The sequence below is a fragment of the Silurus aristotelis genome (genome assembly GCF_946808225.1).
Source record: "Silurus aristotelis genome assembly, chromosome: 8".
In the NCBI taxonomy this organism is placed as follows: domain Eukaryota; kingdom Metazoa; phylum Chordata; class Actinopteri; order Siluriformes; family Siluridae; genus Silurus; species Silurus aristotelis.
This window is the reverse complement of record NC_139581.1, coordinates 2,563,930-2,582,912: the sequence shown is the minus strand read 5'-3', so window position 1 is coordinate 2,582,912 and position 18,983 is coordinate 2,563,930. Positions and strand designations below refer to the sequence as shown.

At 39.0% G+C, this 18,983-nt stretch overlaps 1 protein-coding gene and 1 long non-coding RNA gene across 4 annotated transcripts; one reads left to right on the top strand and one right to left on the bottom strand.

The window, feature by feature from the left end:
• The first annotated feature begins 6,546 nt into the window (after window positions 1-6,546).
• tsku (tsukushi small leucine rich proteoglycan homolog) lies at window positions 6,547-18,612 on the top strand. 3 transcript variants are annotated; one of them, XM_083548104.1, is made up of 3 exons: window positions 6,585-6,858; window positions 7,034-7,327; window positions 16,134-18,612. In XM_083548104.1, exon 3 carries the CDS (start codon window positions 16,140-16,142, stop codon window positions 17,193-17,195), a length of 1,056 nt encoding a protein of 351 aa, XP_083404230.1. In that variant the 5' UTR covers window positions 6,585-6,858; window positions 7,034-7,327; window positions 16,134-16,139; the 3' UTR covers window positions 17,196-18,612. The 3 variants fall into 3 exon arrangements, with proteins under 3 accessions (XP_083404229.1, XP_083404230.1, XP_083404231.1); XM_083548103.1 differs by having other exon boundaries at window positions 6,547-7,327; XM_083548105.1 differs by lacking the exons at window positions 6,585-6,858; window positions 7,034-7,327 and adding an exon at window positions 14,650-14,777.
• On the bottom strand, window positions 7,780-14,494 carry LOC310729754. Its single transcript, XR_014534654.1, has 2 exons — window positions 14,249-14,494; window positions 7,780-13,556 (listed from the first exon to the last, which is right to left on the bottom strand). It is a non-coding gene; the product is annotated as an uncharacterized lncRNA (long non-coding RNA).
• Window positions 18,613-18,983: the final 371 nt, after the last annotated feature.

The following is an 18,983-nucleotide window of genomic DNA, read 5'->3' as shown; positions in this document are numbered from 1 at the left end:
GAAGAATGCCTTGCATACGATCTAACATTTTTTTTAATATTATTATTATTTCCTGTAGTAATGGTTAAAGTCAGAGCCAGCAAGACTTTTCTGCTGCCTAAAAACTCTATTAAAATCACTTAATAATTTAATTTAATTATTTTATTACAATTTTGTCCATGAATATGTATTAAATTATTCCTGAAGCTGTCATTTTAAACAATCAAATTGCACATTTTTGCGACATTGAGGGCCTCTAGCAGGCGTCCAATAATGTCAACATTTTTACGTTATTTGATTGGACTGTAAGAGAGCTGCACAAGCTCAAATATATTAATGCGGATTTAAGTCAAGTCAAGTCAAGTTTATTTGTATAGCGCTTTTCACAACAGACATTGTCTCAAAGCAGCTTTACAGAAAACAACAGTGAAGGTGAATGGTGTGCGTTTGTCCCTGATGAGCAGCCGTGGCGACAGTGGCAAGGAAAAACTCCCTTAGATGATATGAGGAAGAAACCTTGAGAGGAACCAGACTCAAAGGGGAACCCATCCTCATATGGGTGACATCAAAAGTTTGGTCATAAATCTTTCAACAATACAGAACAATTTGTGATCATCATAGATCCAGCATCAGCTTCTCCATGCCAGGGCCTTTAAACACTCGGCATCTACTTCTCCATGATCATCCATAGGTCCATAATCTTCACGAGGTGGGACATGACTGGAGCTGGCCAAACCTCAGGATGCTTTGGGATGGGGAGAGAAAGAGAAGCAGTGGAGAGGAATTAGCGTAGCTGCTGTTCATGATATTAACAGCACAAGTTGATAATGTGCATGTGATCAGATGTTCTGGAGCACAAGGTTATGATGTGATGTGTGTGATGTGTGTTATGTGTAGGCTTTGCTAAAAAGATATGTTTTTAATCTACACTTAAACTGGGAGAGTGTATCTGAGCCCCGAACACTGTCAGGAAGACTATTCCAGAGTTTAGGAGCTAAATGTGAAAATGCTCTACCGCCTTTAGTGGACTTTGCTATTCTAGGAACTACTAGAAGCCCAGAGTTTTGAGATCTCAGGGAGCGTGACGGATTGTAGCGTGTTAAGAGACTGGATAGATACATGGGAGCCAAACCATTTAGTGCTTTATAAGTGAGTAGCAGTAGTTTGTAGTCTATTCGAAACTTAATAGGAAGCTAATGTAGGGACGATAAGATTGGGGTTATATGATCGTATTTTCTTGACCTAGTAAGAACTCTTGCTGCGGCATTCTGAACTAACTGAAGCTTGTTTATTAATGATGCAGGACATCCACCTAGTAATGCATTACAGTAGTCTATTCTAGAGGTCATAAACGCATGGACGAGCTTCTCTGCATCAGATATAGATAACATATTTCTTAGCTTAGAAATATTTCTAAGGTGAAAGAAGGCTGTTTTTGTAACTTGATTGATGTGATTTTTGAAAGATAAGTTGCTGTCTAAAATAACTCCCAGGTCTTTTACCGTTGAACTAGTAGTTACAGAACAACCGTCTAAATGCAGGCTGAGATGCTGGAGCTTCTGTGTACTATTTTTTGGGCCGATGAGCAAAATCTCCGTTTTATCAGAATTTAATAGCAGAAAGTTATGGGTCATCCAATCTCTTATTTCTTCAACACACTCAGTTATGCGAGCTAATTGAGCTGTATCGCCTGGTTTGGATGAAATATATAGCTGGGTATCATCAGCATAACAATGGAAGCTAATTCCATGCCTTCTAATAATATTTCCTAATGGAAGCATGTATATTGTAAAAAGCATGGGTCCCAGAACTGACCCTTGTGGCACGCCATAATTTACTAGCATTATCCTGGATAGCTCTCCATTTAAATCTACGAAATGGTAACGATTGGACAGGTAGGATTTAAACCAGCTTAATGCCTGTCCCTGAATACCGATGTAATTCTGTAAGCGATCGAGGAGAAGATCATGATCTATAGTGTCGAACGCAGCACTAAGATCTAGTAAAACTAATAGGGAGATGTAGCCTTGGTCTGAAGCTAAAAACAGGTCGTTAGTGATTTTAACTAGAGCAGTTTCTGTGCTATGATGGGGCCTAAAACCTGACTGAAACTCTTCAAAGATATTGTTCTCCTGCAAGTGGTTACATAACTGGGCAGCGACAATCTTTTCTAAAATCTTAGACATAAATGGGAGATTTGAAATTGGTCTGTAATTCGATAGCGTGCTTGGATCCAGATTAGGTTTTTTAATGAGGGGCTTAATAACTGCTAACTTGATTTAATAGCTGTTTTGTTTATTGTTATTCGATTATGGCTGACAGAGGGGAAGAAATTGATTTGGTTGCACCTACAAGGACATTCACAAGACAGGAAAGTTGGACATGATGAGCAAAAGATCAGCAAAACAGATCAGACCAGTTGTTCATTAACAGTTTATACTTTTCCTGTGGAATTTGCACAGAAACACACAAGTGGACTTCATTTCAAATCCCCAGGAAAACCGCAATACACTGAAAAACGTGCAAAAATGCCGGGAAATCCTGAGGTCATTTTATGAGGTGAATATCGAAGCTTCTGCTGGAGATGATGTATGTGGGGGTGCAGTTGTGGCTACGGTGAGAGGAGACGTGTTGAATTATGTTCATTGGTTTTCATGCTTAAGTAATGACATGCGTTCTCACTGTATGAGATTCCTGTGTGTGATGAAGCGCTCCTGTGTAATATTGATGGTTTCTATAGCCGTGATGTCATACTGATGTGGACTGATTCAGGTAGGACACCACTGGTCTAGAGGTGAGGTGCACAACCCAACACTGAGTAGCAGTGTTATATTGTATTATTTCCACATCTACTAAAGTGGACCATTACAAACCTAATAATGTAATAGCTAGATGCAACTGTTGCTTACGTAGCATTATTGACTAAATGCTAACAAGCTGAAAGTTTGCAACAGGTTCTGATGGATTTCTTTTTATTCTTCCCTTCAGAGCCCCCTACAAAGGCTTCAGTTCTATGGTTTGGACCGGACCCTATGGCCCAGATCCAGGTTTTTTCTCAAAACACACTCTGAAGGAAATGAGCTTCTCGGCACGAGAGCGCAGACGAGAAAAGCTTTCCAGTGACTTTTTTCCATTTGAGTTTGCTTAGAAAATGAAGTTATTTCTGGACTGGTTTCATTATTAACCAGTTTCTTGTTACTGGCTGGTTTCTTGTAACCCCCCCCCTCACACCCACACACACACCCACCCCCACACACACACTCCTCTAAACAGTAAATGTGTAATTGTACAGTACAAAAAACAAGATGCGTCTCACATCTGACCATATGAAATGAATGAGTGGATTATGACCTCACTGTGGATCTGAAGGTCAGCGATGAATTTGATTTCCAGCAGATAATTACACAGTGCAGAAATCTTCTCTGCTCATGGAAGAATTTCAGCTGTTCTTCTGAGGAAACTGTAAAATCACTGAAGAAAGTTTTAACTAAAATAGATAGATAGATAGATAGATAGATAGATAGATAGATAGATAGATAGATAGATAGATAGATAGATAGATAGATAGATAGATAGATAGATAGATAGATAGATAGACAAATTATGTCAGACGGACAGTCATACAGTCAGACAAATAGTGACCAACAGACAGACAGACAGACAGACAGACAGACAGACAGACAGACAGACAGACAGACAGACAAATAGTGACAGACAGACAGACAGACAGACAGACAGACAGACAAATAGTGACAGACAGACAGACAGACAGACAGACAGACAGACAGACAGACAGACAGACAAATAGTGACAGACAGACAGACAGACAAATAGTGACAGACAGACAGACAGACAGACAGACAGACAGACAGACAGACAGACAGACAGACAGACAGACAGACAGACAGACAGACAAATAGTGACAGACAGACAGACTGACAGACAGTGATAGACATTGATTGACAGGGTTAGGGTTAGAGACTTATAGTGACAGACAGACAGTCTGTCTATCATTGTCTTTCTGTCTATCAGTCTATAACTATTAGTGTCTAACCCTAACCCTGTCTATCACTATTTGTCTGTCTGACAGACAGACAGATGGGCAGACAGGTCATCCCATTGTCCAGATGTTTTTTCAGGATGCAGTGTGTGTTTTGGTTGGTTTGTTTTCTTCCCTCCTCTCAGTGTAAAAGCATCACTGCAGTAATGATTCAACACACATATAAATCACACATGCTGGATTTATAATGCTGCTGTGTTTCTTACTAATTACACCACGATTTCCTCTCCACTTCCTGTTCCTTCTCTTTCTCAGCCCAGGTCTAAGCATCTGATGCAGAAATGGTCTACTGCCACCTAGTGGTCATAACACATCATGACCCTGAGAGATGACAGCGACATTACTGTTTAGTCAAATTAATGTTTCATCAAGTATTCATATATTATTGTAAATAATAAATTATATAAATATAAATTATAATACATTATAGATATATATTTTATTGTATTGGTTTTATTTATAAATCTAACTAGGGGAACTAAAAAAGTTTTCATTAAAAGTTGTTATTGAGTTCCATGAATATATGCTTATATACATATAAGTGGAGCTGTGGTGCAGGATGGAGGGATCAGTGGAGCAGTAATAAAAAAAATAGAGGAAAGAGAGAAGCAGTGGTAGAGGATGGAGGAATCAGTGGAGCAGTGGTGGAGGATGAAGTGATCAATGAAGCAGTGATAAAAAAAAATAGAGGAAAGAGAGAAGCAGTGGTAGAGGATAGAGGAATCAGTGGAGCAGTGATAGAAAATAGAAGAGAGGAGCAGTGGTAGAGGATGGAGGGATCAGTGGAGCAGTGGTGGATGGATGGAGGGATGAGTGGAGCAGTGGTAGAAAATAGAGGAAAGAGAGGATCAGTGGTAGAGGATGGAGGGATCAGTGGAGTAGTGATAGAAAATAAAAGAGAAGAGCAGTGGTAGAGGATGAAGGGATCAGTGAAGCAGTGGTGGAGAGATGGAGGGATGAGTGGAGCAGTTATAGAAAATAAAAGAGAGGAGCAGTGGTAGAGGATGGAGGGATCAGTAGAGCAGTGGTGGAGAGATGGAGGGATGAGTGGAGCAGTGATAGAAAATAGAAGAGAGGAGCAGCGGTAAAGGATGGAGGGATCAGTAGAACAGTGGTGGAGGGATGGAGGGATGAGTGGAGCAGTGATAGAAAATAGAAGAGAGGAGCAGTGGTAGAGGATGGAGGGATCAGTGTATCAGTTGTAAAGGATGCAGTGATGAGTGGTGCAGTGATAGAGGATGGCGGGATCAGTGGGGAAGAGGTAGAATATGGAGGGATAAATAGAAGCATAAAAATGACCACACCGAGCCCAGGACTAAATCTATTAGGTGCAACTCAACCCTCTCCAGTCCACCACATTTTAATGGTTTATCTTCCCTGAATTGTGTTCTGAAGGTTTACATAATGGCTGTCAAAAAGACTTTAAATGAATCAGGACCAAAAAAAAAAAAAAATCTGATTTGTTTATTTGTCTAAATCTAATCTAAAATGTCGAACAAAAAACGGAGTGAATTTTATAAATTCCACTAGGGGGCAACATAGAGCAACAGATAACCTAAATATACATTATTCCAAGCATTATATATTTGCATAGCACTACTATTAAAATAACAACAATAATAATAATAATAATAATAATAATAATAATAATAATAATAATAATAATATATATATTTTTTTATTATTATTATGTATTTTTTATATTTTACAAGTAATTATGGTGTATATTAATAATTATTAATTCTATATTTTCACTTATTTTGCTATATAATAAAATATACGATATATAATAATAAATATATCGATATTGTATTTACTATAATAGCATTTGATGTGTTTTGTTTAGCTTCTGGACTGCATATAGGTGCTTCTTTTTTAACCTCCATTGTACTGTTAACTGGGTTTTCTCTTCAGGGTGTAAAAATCAGGATTTATTGTTCTGTGTGTTAGGATGAAAGTGTGTTGTGTTGATGTGTGTGGATGGAGTGATTTAATAATAAGAAAATGTAAGTACGGTATGTAAATGCATATGCCGAATGAAATGATTATGTTTTATGGTGATGAAATGAGGTGTATTGACCACAAGGGGGCGGTATAGGCTGTACAATTAAGCAAGTGTGGCGTTGGTCAGTATTAACCTGGAAATTCTCAGTATATATATATATATTTGTTTGTTTGTTTGTTTGTTTGTTTGTTTGTTTGTTTGTTTAAAGAAGAGCAGAACAGTGAACAAGCTCAACATTCTTGTATTCCTTCAAAAAATCTAGAAGGAACATAGAAACAGTTGAAATATGCTTCAGCTAAGAAGGTCATGAGTTCAAATCCCAGCATCACCAGGCCGAGCAAACCCATAAACTGCTGAAAATGGAAATATGGTGTATGTGATTTGTATTTTTCTAGAAATGTGTTTTGTAGACCTCGAGCAGGTTTGGCGGTTTGGAGAAGTGATGAAGAAGGTGTGATTGGTTTGGTCATGTTCAGAGGAAGAACATGGGGGGTATATGGGTAGAAGAATGCTCAGGATGGAGAGCAGCACAGGAGGAGGTTCATGGATTTGGTGAGGGAAGGCATGCAGGTGCACCCTGAAAGAATAGATGTTAAAAAAAAGGTCAAAATATTGAAGCATTGTTAAAGAAAAGAGAAGATCAGCTCATTGTAGTGTATATTATATTAATATTTAACACAAATAAATAAATTAATACTGGGATCAAGGTCAGTATCGATATCGACGATACTGGTCTTGCGCTGTACAGGATCGCTCATCCCTGCTGGGAGCTTCTGCAGGATGGAACAAGGTTTGGGAAAAGTGCATAAAATAGGTAGGAGAACTTATCCATAATGCTGGTAGCTTTAAATAATAAAGTCACTAATAGAAACTTGTAAAAAAAAACAAAAAAAAAACACAGGCTGTGATTTTCAGTCTTCTCTAAAAGGAGACCGCAACATGGGAAAAAGTGACTCGAATCGATTCCTAAGAGTCGGTTTTTTTTAAAGAGTCATTTGAGGCACGACTCGCTCCTGATTGGTCATGGAGGCTTGGGCGAGTCTCCTGCTGGCTTTTTTGGAGCCATGTCCTGCCTTCTCGTCTCACTTTCAGCCAGATCTTTCTCCTCTCTTTCTCTTCTCCGTGCGCGAGACGGAACATCGTGACGGTGGTGTCGGAGAGAAGCATGTGAAAGAGTCGACTCCGGTGCTGGAGTTTTCCCTCTGCAAAAGCAAAAAGAAAGAAGGAAAAGAGGAAAGAAAAGGGAGGAAGGAAGGAAAGTCAATGTGGAGTCCCAGAGCGTGGTGAGTGTGTCTCACGTCCGGGTCCCTGGTTTCACACGTGAAAAGATTGATATATATATAATATATAATTCTGTATATTCCACATGTTTTTTTTAATGTTTCTTTAAATGTGTTACATTGTTTCCATTCCTCTACAGCAGCATTTCACACACACACACACGCGCGCGCACGCGCATCAGCTTCACTTTTAAATTGGGTGTGATTTGGGTTACTTTGATTTCTGATAAAAAAAAAAAAAATAATAATAATAATAATCACGTGACTTTTCCAGTCTCCAATCCGATTGGCCTGAAAATGTTTTATTTTTCTCTCTAACAGCTGCAAATTATTTATTTTTATTATTATAATTATTTTTTTTAATGTTTGTGCTACATCAAAATATAGAGTTTATATATATATATATATATATATATATATATATATATATATATATATATATATATATATATATATATGTGTGTGTTGATGGAAGGAGTCTCCAGTGTCAGGGCTTGGTAACGGTGTCCATAACAGGAAATCTTCAGATCGCGGTTTCTGTTCATCTAATATTGTTTTGCTTTATGCTTATTTGCATAAATAATTGTACTTATTATTAAAGATACCATGTTGGACTTCTGATCAGGAGGTTTTGAGTTTAAAGCCCAGCACAATGAAGCTGCTGCTCCTGGGACCTTCAGCAAGGCCCTTAAACCCTAGTTTCATAAATGAGATCATTGTCAGATTCTTTATCGTGAACACTATTTTTTATGACACACTTTGTTGCTTCTGGGTCTCATGTCGTCTTGTTGCAGAACACGCTAATCTACGTTTTTCAGCTTTTTGATTGTATGCCCAAAACTATTGGGAAACCCGAGACCCTGGAAACCCAAACCTGTTCCAGAATGACCCGTGTGCACAAAGCCAGCTCCATGAAGAAATGCACCAGGCCTCTTCATCTACATCTCACACAAAATCTAGTGGAAGATCTTTTCAGAAGAGTGGAGGTTATTATAAGAGCACATGGAACTAAATGTGGAATGGGACATTTAAAAAAAGAAAAAAAAGTATATACCAAAACGTTTGAACATGTAGAATCATAGTTGAGGTGAGAGAAGTTAGCATGCAGGTCTGAAGATGCAGATGGAAACTGTAGAGGAATGGTGATGTACACCGTGAGGAGGCGGAGCCCTAGAAAAAAAGGAGAAGGAAAGAAAGATAAGCAAAGTTCTTCAAGTAAAGTATGTCTGATCAGCGGTCACCTTGGCGACGTTCCCGGCAAACTTTCCCTTCACACAAGGCCAAGGTTTCCTAACTCGCACGCCACATACAGAACAAGATGACATTTCAAACACGGGATACACTCCGATCACACTTCCAAACACTTTCACCTTCGCGTTTAACTAAAAAAACATTTCACTCTTATCACTTCTTATCTCGAGCAGATGCGGTTCTTCCGTGATAGAACTCGGGTTACAAAATTCCAGTAACTTTCAAGAGTTGAAACGTTCCTTTGAAGTAAACGGGAATTAATTGGAATAAACCGGGAATTTAGTCTGTAACAGGGAACTTAAATGGAGTTGAAAAGAAAAAATCTTGAATAATTTTGGTTAAAAAAAAAAATCCAGATCCTTGAATTTCTAACCTGCACATTTAACAATCAGGGTCACTGAGGCCACGCCCCCTACAGGCACTACGCATTCCTCCGGAACATAGACCTCATTTCTTGAATCCTGCACATCAAAAAATGGCAAGTTTTTACGTAAATTACACAAATGACATACATTTATCTTTAAAACGTCTGCGCCGTTTGTGTGCAACAAAATTATTCTAACAATTAAATCCAAAAGTCCAAAATTATTATTTTTTAAAAATCTGTATCAGTTTGCATGCGTCAGCTTTGTGACCAAACGAAATGTTTGTATATGATACAGTTTATATAAATTTCCCAAAATTTCTAATTAATTCCCATAAATTCCCATAAATTTTCCAACTTGGAATATTTCCAAAATTCCCATAGAAAGTTTACGGAAATTTCCCGCCCCTTTGCAACCCTCGATGGAGCCACCATCCTGAGATTTGCACGCATTTCCGTATATGTTTTTTAACTGGCTGTTTTTTCAAGAAGTCCCCCACAGCAACTTTCAACAGGCTTCACATATTCCCTTGTACTTCCTCCTCCTGAACCAGTTGTTGATGCTCATCAATGTGCTACAGGCTAAATTTCAAAGTGTCAGGGTTTCCACCATTTGTTCTTCTGACCAAGTTCTCAGGATTGTTTGGTTTTGATACCAAACTGATCTGTGAACAGAAATTGTGAACAATTGCAATGTAGAGTAATACGAGTAATTCAAGAAAAAAAAAAATACAACTTCGGTGTGAACAGAAGAAATTCAGAACGTGGTCAGACCGAGGAACGAGTCTGATCTGTTTCCATTTGAAGATTGAGGGTTGTTCGAGAGAGGGACATTGAAAGAGAAAACACCTGGAGAGGTCATGATCCACATGAAATAACCAGATGTTTTTCCTCCAGTGGAAGCCCAAGTGTCTGATCTGGTTCCTCCTGTTCCCCTGATGGTCAGACCGCAGATTTAAGAAGATCAGCCTTTTTTTTCCCTTTTCTGCAGCTTAGTCTCTTAATCTCCAAAGGAAGAGAACATGCAGGGGAATGTTTATCCGGGGATCTCTTACGACATCCGTTTGCTCTGGCATGAATGTGAAAGAGGCCAGCAGCAGCAAAAGGGTGAAGAAGTTGCGAGAACATTAACAAAGCCACCTCTGAAAACAGCTGCCACCAGCAGGCTTTTTCACACTCTCGAGCAGCAATCGGAACTGAAGGGAAACCGTGGGAGTGGCCGTTTTAGGTCTCCTTGTGAACTGGTGCTAAATACAGACAATATAGAGATGTTTGGGGGTAATTCATGGTGGGTGGTGTGGTGGGTTGTTTGGGGACTTGATGGGGTGACGTGATGAACCTCAACACAAAGCAGAATGTTCCTTTCACCACCTACAGTATTTTCATACAACAGCATTGTTTTTTTTCACCCGCACCACTTTTCCCATTGTGCCCATTTTTTCATTCATTATTGAGCGATTTTTGACCGTTTACAGTTACATTTTCTGTCACGGAACATCCAAGCTAGCTCCTGTTCTCACTTACATTATAGCAGCAACAATCAATCTCTCTCTCGAAGGAGATTTAGGCAGAAAATTCCAGGTATACAAGCAGACGAAACTGGAGACTCCTTCCAGAAACGTGTCCTAACTGAAATCTTTACCATCACGATGATTATTTTTGTTGCAAAAAAATATCAGTTTCAAATTCTCTGGCTGCGAACGAGTTGTTGCTATAGAAACGCTAGCATGTGCTCTGGGTTATTTATTGGGTTGGGGGTTTAAGCCAGGTATTACCTGGCTGCCACTTTTGGGGCCCTTGAGCAAGGCCCTTAACAACCTGTGCTCTAGGGGGCGCTGTTTCATCCCTGATCCTGTGCTCTGACGACGGCTTCCTAACATCGTGATTGGTCACACTCGATTTAAACAGCTTCCTGTTATCGGTGTAAATCTCTCTCAGATTGTACCACTGACGTAAAACAGATTTTATTTTTCAATTATGGAGAAGTGTAAGTTTATCGATACCTACAGTAGCTTGAAAAAAACATTAATTCATGGCTCGTTATTGTTACACTTCTTGCCATCGAGGCTTCCTGACCAATCAGAATCGAGTTCATTAAAGGCGATTAATTTAATGCAAACTTACAAAATGATCGCTAGCAAAAGATAACTAGCGTACGTCTTCTCCGTGCCGTCCGCAATCAAGTTCCAGATTCGCCGCGTGTTTTTTGTTTCAACTTTTTTCGGATTGGTCGTTGGTTGAGGTCATGTGACCTGCCTGGAAATGGTATATTGCTTGATGCAGTGTAAAATGTCTGAATAGGGTCCATGTAGTAACAAATACCAAGAACCCTGTGAATCATATCATCCACAGTCTGTTATTTATTTGCCCCATTGGTGGATGTTTGTATGTAAAATGTAACCATTATCAGACATTGAACTCTGTTCAAGTGCAGAGATTGGACCGAGGCCATGATTAGACCGGCCAGGCTGCAATTAAACAGGAGTGCCGGCGTGATTATAGGGATTACATCATAACATTTCGTCTGGATTGCATTACGAAGCTAGATTAGATGAACTAAAGCACAAGTGACATCTGACCGGGTTCAGAGGAAGGACAAACTTTCGCCTGATCATGTTCCAGACAATCTTTATATAATATAAATATATAAACGATATTTAGCCAAAAGTACTGGGACACCTGGCTTTTACCACAAAGCTGTAGCACACAATTGTATATGATGTCTTTTACCTTCACTTGAACTAGGAGACCGAAACCTTGTTTCAGCATGACAATGCCCCTGTTCACAAAAACAGCTCCATGAAGATCTGCTTTCCATGGGTTGGAGTGGAAGATCTCCTGCTTTTGAGCTCCAACACAATCGAACATGAACGTGAACGCCATCTACACCCTTGTGATTGAATAGACCTCGCACAAACCTCCACAAAATCTAGTAGAACCTCTTTCCAGAAGATATTAGAACAGCATAGGATTTTGGTGTCCACAAACCTTTGTACATATTGTTATATACATGTATCTCTCTCTATTTTTTGCTCCAAAATACCAGCTTTTATGGATAAATTTCTACGTAATGTCGAAAAATATTGAACATTTAATTTATTCAAGCTCGTTAAATGAAAACGAATATATAATTATTTAAATGCATAAATATATGGGATAAACCATTAATTGGATGGAAAATAATGCGTCGACTTCTGGATTTGAAATGCTGGTACGTACGATTTGGTGAGCGTGTAATACTCTCCTGCGAGCCTCCTTCTTCAGGATGGTCTTCTTTAGACGTCAGAGTTTGTACTCATCAGCCGTCAGGGGTGAGGGCGTGGCACTGCGACGTCATTTCCACTGAAACGTCTGCGCTCCAGGCACGGCTGTACATTCCTCGTGTCTACTTTAAGCGAATTCCAATAATGCTTACAACACACACACACACACACACACACACACACACACACACTCCGATACCACAGGCGTATGTGAATACCTGACCAGATTCTGTGCTTTTTAAACATCCCATTCCACATTCGCTCTTCTGGAAAGACGTTCTACTAGATATTGTGATTTGGGTGTCAGTCACATGGGTGTTAGTAAAGTCAGGTACTGATGGATGTGACGAGGTCTGGGGTGCAGTCAACGTTTACATTTATTATATTCAATAGTGTTGCCGCACTTTCCAACTCCTGGAAAGCAGATCTTCATGGAGCTGGCTTTGTGCACAGGGGCATCGTCATGCTGGAGTAAGGGGTCTCCTAGTTGCCAAATACGCCCAATACCACTGTGTGGCTCTGACTTTGTGGTGCACATTCCGCACTGGAAAAGTCGGGTGTTCCAATACTTTTGGTCACGCCGTGTATACAATGAATCACGTGTAAATAACCGTGTAAAACCGTGTACAGAGCAAAAAGGATTTTTCGTCACTTCCACCTGTGGGTGTGGCGTCTGACAGTCGTCATCCCCCCCCCCCCACACACACACACACACACTTTATAAGACGATAGATAGACATAGAACACTGACAAACAAAACACATGACACAGGTTTGGCAAGTTTGTTCCCACACAGACATACAAACACAAACACCACATACACCACACACACCTCACACACCTCACACAATTTCAATCGCAATTAATCATCCGGTTAGTTTATTTAAAAATGGATAGATGAAATGAGTTAAGTGTAGTCCCTTAATTAATAAATAAATACATTTGTACACTAATTCAGGTTTATGATCTTATGCCATTATAACATTATGACTGTTGAAGTGAAGAACACTGATGATCTCTTCATCATGTCACCTGTTAGTGGGTGGATATATTTATTAGGCAGCAGGTGAACATTTTGTCATCAAAGTTGATGTTAGAAGCAGGAAAATGGACGAATGTAAGGATTTGAGCGAGTTTGACAAATTGGGACGTCTAGACGTCTGGGTCAGAACATCTCCAAAACTGCAGCTCTTGTGGCTGTTCCTGGTCTGCAGTGGTCAGAATCTATCAAAAGTGCTCCAAGGAAGGAACAGTGGTGAACCGGCGACAGGGTCGTGGGGGACGAGGCTCATTGATGCACGTGAGGAGGGAAGGCTGGTCCGTGTGGTCCGATCCAACAGACGAGCTCCTGTAGCTGCAAAACGGGACCAACACAATATTAAGCAGGTGGTCATAATGTTATGCAGATCGATTAACAAGAAAAAAATATATATTTTCAAAAAAAACAAGCCATGATGTCAAAGGAAGTGCCTGCAGAGAGGATTGGTGCACAGACCTGGGGAAGGCTACAAAAATATTCTGATTCTGCACTGAAGATTCCCCAGAGGACAGAGGACATTCTCAAATGGAAGAAAAGAGAGAGAACCTGATAGTCACTCTGTGGTCTATGTGGTTCTGTTCCCACAAAGTTCTAGGTACACAATTGTACAGGACGTCTGCCCTGGCATGAAATTTTCCCTTCGCTTGAACTAGGAGACCCAAACCTGTTCCACCCTGACGATACCCCTGTGCACAAATCCAGATCCATTAAGATCTGCTTTACATGGGGTTGGAGTAAAAGATCTCCTGCTGTAGAGCTCCAATTGAACATGATGAATGGTGAACACTGACTGCACCCCAGGCCTCCTCACCTGACTTATATCGGGAACTGACTTTGCTAACACCCTTGTGTCTAAATGAATCTCGCACAAATCTCCACAAAGTCTTTCCAGAAGTGTGGAAGTTCTTTACCAGCAGTAAACATGGACTAAACGTGGAACGGGGTGTTAAAGAGTTTACACTGTAGCGTGATCACCAATGTTGCGTAACTTGTGAACGCCTTCCTACCTGCCAATCCAGGCACTGCGAGTCCTTCACAGCAAGCGTGAAATGTTTGATTTACGAGTCTTGGCTCTTCTTTTTATAACATGTTACGATAGCTCGTTCTGGCACGTCGTACTTGTTACAGCAAAAATGTATTGTTTTGTGACGAGATCAAAAGACGCCTCCGGGACGCTTGACGTAAATTACCACGTGCTCGGGATTGGCGAGTTTCGTTTCTATTTCTGCATATAAAGAGGAATACGATGCGCTGAGTTACTGTTACCTCCCTGACAACAGCAACATTTCATCATGTATATCGCAGAAACGTCTTTACACAGCACTTATCAATAAATTAATATTAATCAAAGAACGCGTACTGTTTCTGCGTAACTGCGTAGTAACCAGAATTGTTCAGAGACGATCGTTTTAAACTAGATTTTATCTTTAATTCGTTTTAATCCGCCATTTTATTTTATTTTTTTTACATTTATTTATTCAGTTGAGGATTCGCTCAGGTGGTGCTGCGATTCGTATTCACAACCTTCAGACTACGGTATGGAAAACAGCGTTGATATTTGTAAATTCAGCTATAATACACGATCAGAAGATGAGATGCTCTCGTCTCTAACTGCGAGAATAAATTGTGGTTTTGAGGTTTACAGCTTTGTATCTCACAGTTTTGTCTCTGGACACATTACAGCTGGTATATATATATATATATATATATATATATATTTTTTTTTTTTTTTTGTCCTCCCATACACGCTTCAAATATTTGTGTGTATATGATGTGTATGTATTGTATTTCTAGTGTAAACATTTACTTCACTGTGAGCTTTTTAAATACAATCATTGTACTATTATATACATTATATTATAATTAGATCATCTAAAATAATAAATATCAGATAAATGATATAAATATATTGTATGTTCTGGATTTTTCCCCTTTAAAGTGCTAGAAATGTTTTTGTTGCTAATGTTGAAATTTTTAATAAGAATTTCTGATAAAAAAAAAAAAAAAAAAGTAGTTCAACGCTTTGCGTATAAGGAATGGATTTCTAATACATTTCTGTAAGCAGTACACATCGAATTCATTTAAAATCTGTTCATTAAAAATGTATATTTACCCCGAGTGCATTAATAGAAATATTGATACGATTTCATTCATTGACTCGGTCACAGCTTCAGAAAATTTCAAACAATCAGAATTTAGAGTTCAATACAGATGTGATATCGATCAATGATATAAAATTAAACTATCCACGTATAAATCAACAGTATACTAATTTTTGGGACTAATTAATTAATTTAAATGTAATTAATTTTAGGCGAATTTACCTAAATCAAATAAAAGTTATGATTAGGGTTTTGGGGGGTGGTGTTAATGATTGGGGGCGGGGTTAGTGTTTGGGGGCGGGGTTAGTTTGTCCATCTTTTCGTATAAAGTTTGTGACGCTTTTGTGACGTGTTTTGTTTGTTTTCTTCTTATGTAGTTATTTATTGATAAATAGATACATTTATTTATTTGTTTATTTGTTTATTTTATACAGGAATATATGTAGTATTTAATTTTTTATGGTAATAAACCACTTTCATTGCAAAGGGACAAACTTTTTTTTTTATTATTATTATTAAATGTCACTTATTCAAAATAATACGTATGTAAACATGGGGGGAAAAAACGTATAGCTTTCTGATGACAATGTGATGTGAATATTATGATACATCATATATAATGTTTTTTTATGCAATTTGTAAAAAAACAAACATAATGCTGCTTCTGTTTTATCTTCTAGATACATTTTTCTTCTTCATATCACGAGGCCTGCACTTTGAAAGAATCCCCAGATAGCGTGCACTGTTATCATGGACTGATAATAATCAGCTTGATGTTCTTTCTTCACAGAGCATCATGGCGGCCCTCCTGTGCCTCAGCCTATCCTCGCTGCTCGCCCTGGCCACAGCAGGAGGGGTGAAGAACTGCCATCTGAAGTGCCGCTGTGAGGTGGAGAGCTACGGCCTGTTTGATAGTTTCAGCCTCACCAAGGTGGACTGCAGTGGGCTCGGACCAGAAACCACTCCCATTCCCATCCCTCTAGAAACGTCACACTTGGACCTGTCCCACAATTCCATTAGCTCCGTCACTGACTCCATGCTGTCAGGACCCGGTTACACCACTCTGGTCAGCCTGGATCTCAGCAGCAACCTCATTTCACAAGTGAGCTCCAAGGCCTTTAACAAACTACGTTACCTGGAGACTCTGGATTTGAGCCAGAACATTTTGGAGAACCTCGGCGATGGATGCTTTTCCGGTCTCCCCTTAACCGAGGTGGATCTCAGCGACAACAAATTTGGCGAGTTTAACCTAAACGTATTTAGCACACGAGGCCAGGAAACCCCTATCAGTGTAGATCTTTCGAACAACCTTCTCAGCACGGTTTCGAGAAACCCTCACCTTCATGTGCCTTACATCAAAAGCCTGATGCTGGCAGGCAATCAGCTAAGGAAGGTGCCCAGACTTGCTGGAATTCCCTTGCAGTATTTGAGCTTGGATGGAAATCTTATCCTTGGTATTGACGAAGGAGCCTTCGAGGAGCTGACGGATCTCGTTTATCTTTCTCTCAGTGGCCTCCCTGAGCTTTCGGTCATCCAGCCAAACAGCTTCAGAGGCCTGAAAAATCTCCAAGTCCTCGACCTTTCGAACAACTTTCAGCTCAAGACGTTGAGTCCAGATGTGTTTAATGGACTAAGTGCTTTACAGGAGCTCAATCTCTCCAAATCGGTGGTCACGCCGTTACCCGTCACCATTTTTAACCACATGCCCAGTATTAAAAGTGCCACTCTGGGGCCAAATATGCACTGCTGGAAAACACACAAGCAAGGACAGTTTCACCGGCAGATCGGACAGGCCAAAGCAAACGACATTTTGACTTGTGACGTTCCAGGAATCATATTGTACGCCACTTAACGATAAGAATTGAGCTCGCTTTCATTCTTTAGCGCCTTATTTCCACATGACCTGTTCACTGGGCCTCAGTTATCAAGCTGTAAATATTTTCAGCGACCAAACCGGAGATTCGTGGCCGATTTACGATCTAGCCTAACTTCAGTCAAGCCTATTAATTATTTATTATTATACATAGATGGTTCATTTTGACTACAGAGATTATTTATTTTTATCCATGCCCACAGAATTCTATAAAATCTCAATCTTACAGAGACGACTACACAGCAACGTTTCCAATAATGCAGCTCGGCCACTGCAGAGCTCCTTCCTGCATTTCCTTTTATTCTGATTGGAATTTCTTTTGGTTATCACTTGACGTGGAAGTGATAGCTTAGTGGATGGACTTCTAAACAGAAGATCACAAGTTCAATCCAATGCTGGGCCCTTGTGCAAGGCCCTTAATAATTAGAATAATTATGTTTAGTTCTACCATGACACAGACGCTACCACTTCCCGTGTGTGCAGGGCGCCATTACATTTGCCCTTAATTAATGGCTTGGGTTATATATCCTCAAATTTCCTCTATGTATAGAATAATTAGTGTCTCTGCACCATATCATTAATTCGTTCACTTTTCTAAATTGGGTCCACTTGAGTTTTTTTTTTTGCACAGGTGATGTTTATAAATGTACACATTTTCAGTATATATGCAGATGTATTATATATAGTATTACATGTTCATTAGGAGTTGTTATGCACTTTAAGTAGAACTGCCCTTTTTTGTAGCATTTTTTTTCCCATTCTGAATCCAGGCATTTTTGCTTTTCCTCACATTATGGGTGTTTTTATTTTTTTACATTCCATGCAGTACGGACACTGTATGTGCCTGGGGCAACTTTAAGAACCACTTTATACATTCTAGCCAAAGCTGAAGGAAATTTCAGTGCCTTAATGCATACACATACACTATATGGACCAAAGACGTCCTACACAATTTGTGCTGACGGATTCAGGAGGAACCGCATATGCCTGGAGAAGTCAGATGTCCACAGGATTTTGTCCCTATAGTGTATTTCCAGTGTTGATTGTGGGATATTTTGAAGTATTTGCACATGTTTTGGATTTCAGTATAGGTCCATCCCTGTTCAATAAATTCTGCTTTCGATCAGAATCCCGAATGAAACCGTACGCTGAGAATAAAACATCATGCTCTTCCTAACAGTCTCATGGCGTGTAAATCATAGGTTTCATTCAGGTTGTGCATTTGAAGCTCGAATCACATTCGAAAAATGTTTCAGTTTTTGCACTTTATGGTCCTACATACGAGGATTAATGAAAAAATAAAATCAATTTGTAATTGTTGTTTTTTTTGTATGATTGTACATTTATACCAAATGTGAACACATTATCAGTAAATAAATGTGCTTTCTTTTTTTTTTTATTTGACCTGACTTTCTTTAATCATACATTCTGCACAATCACATTGAACAGGTTTTTATAACTATATTTAATAATAATAATAATAACTACATAATTAATATTATTTATGTAGTTAATAATAATAATATATAGCTACTTTTTGTAGGTGACGTCCCAGAAATAATTGTTACAAACAATATTATTTGTATTTTAGAACCATTTTATGCCATAGAGTATGCTAGTACAATACTAATATACTGTATTATAATTAAAGCACACCCTTTTACTCTTAATACTTAATATTTAGGCATTGAAATTTAATTGGTAACAAATTATAAAATACTATAATAAAAAAAAAAAAAAAACTAATATATTGATCCTCACTCTAGA

Excerpts from the sequence above, each read along its gene's own strand:
- tsku (XM_083548103.1), top strand. The coding sequence starts at position 16,140 with ATGGCGGCCCTCCTGTGCCTCAGCCTATCCTCGCTGCTCGCCCTGGCC.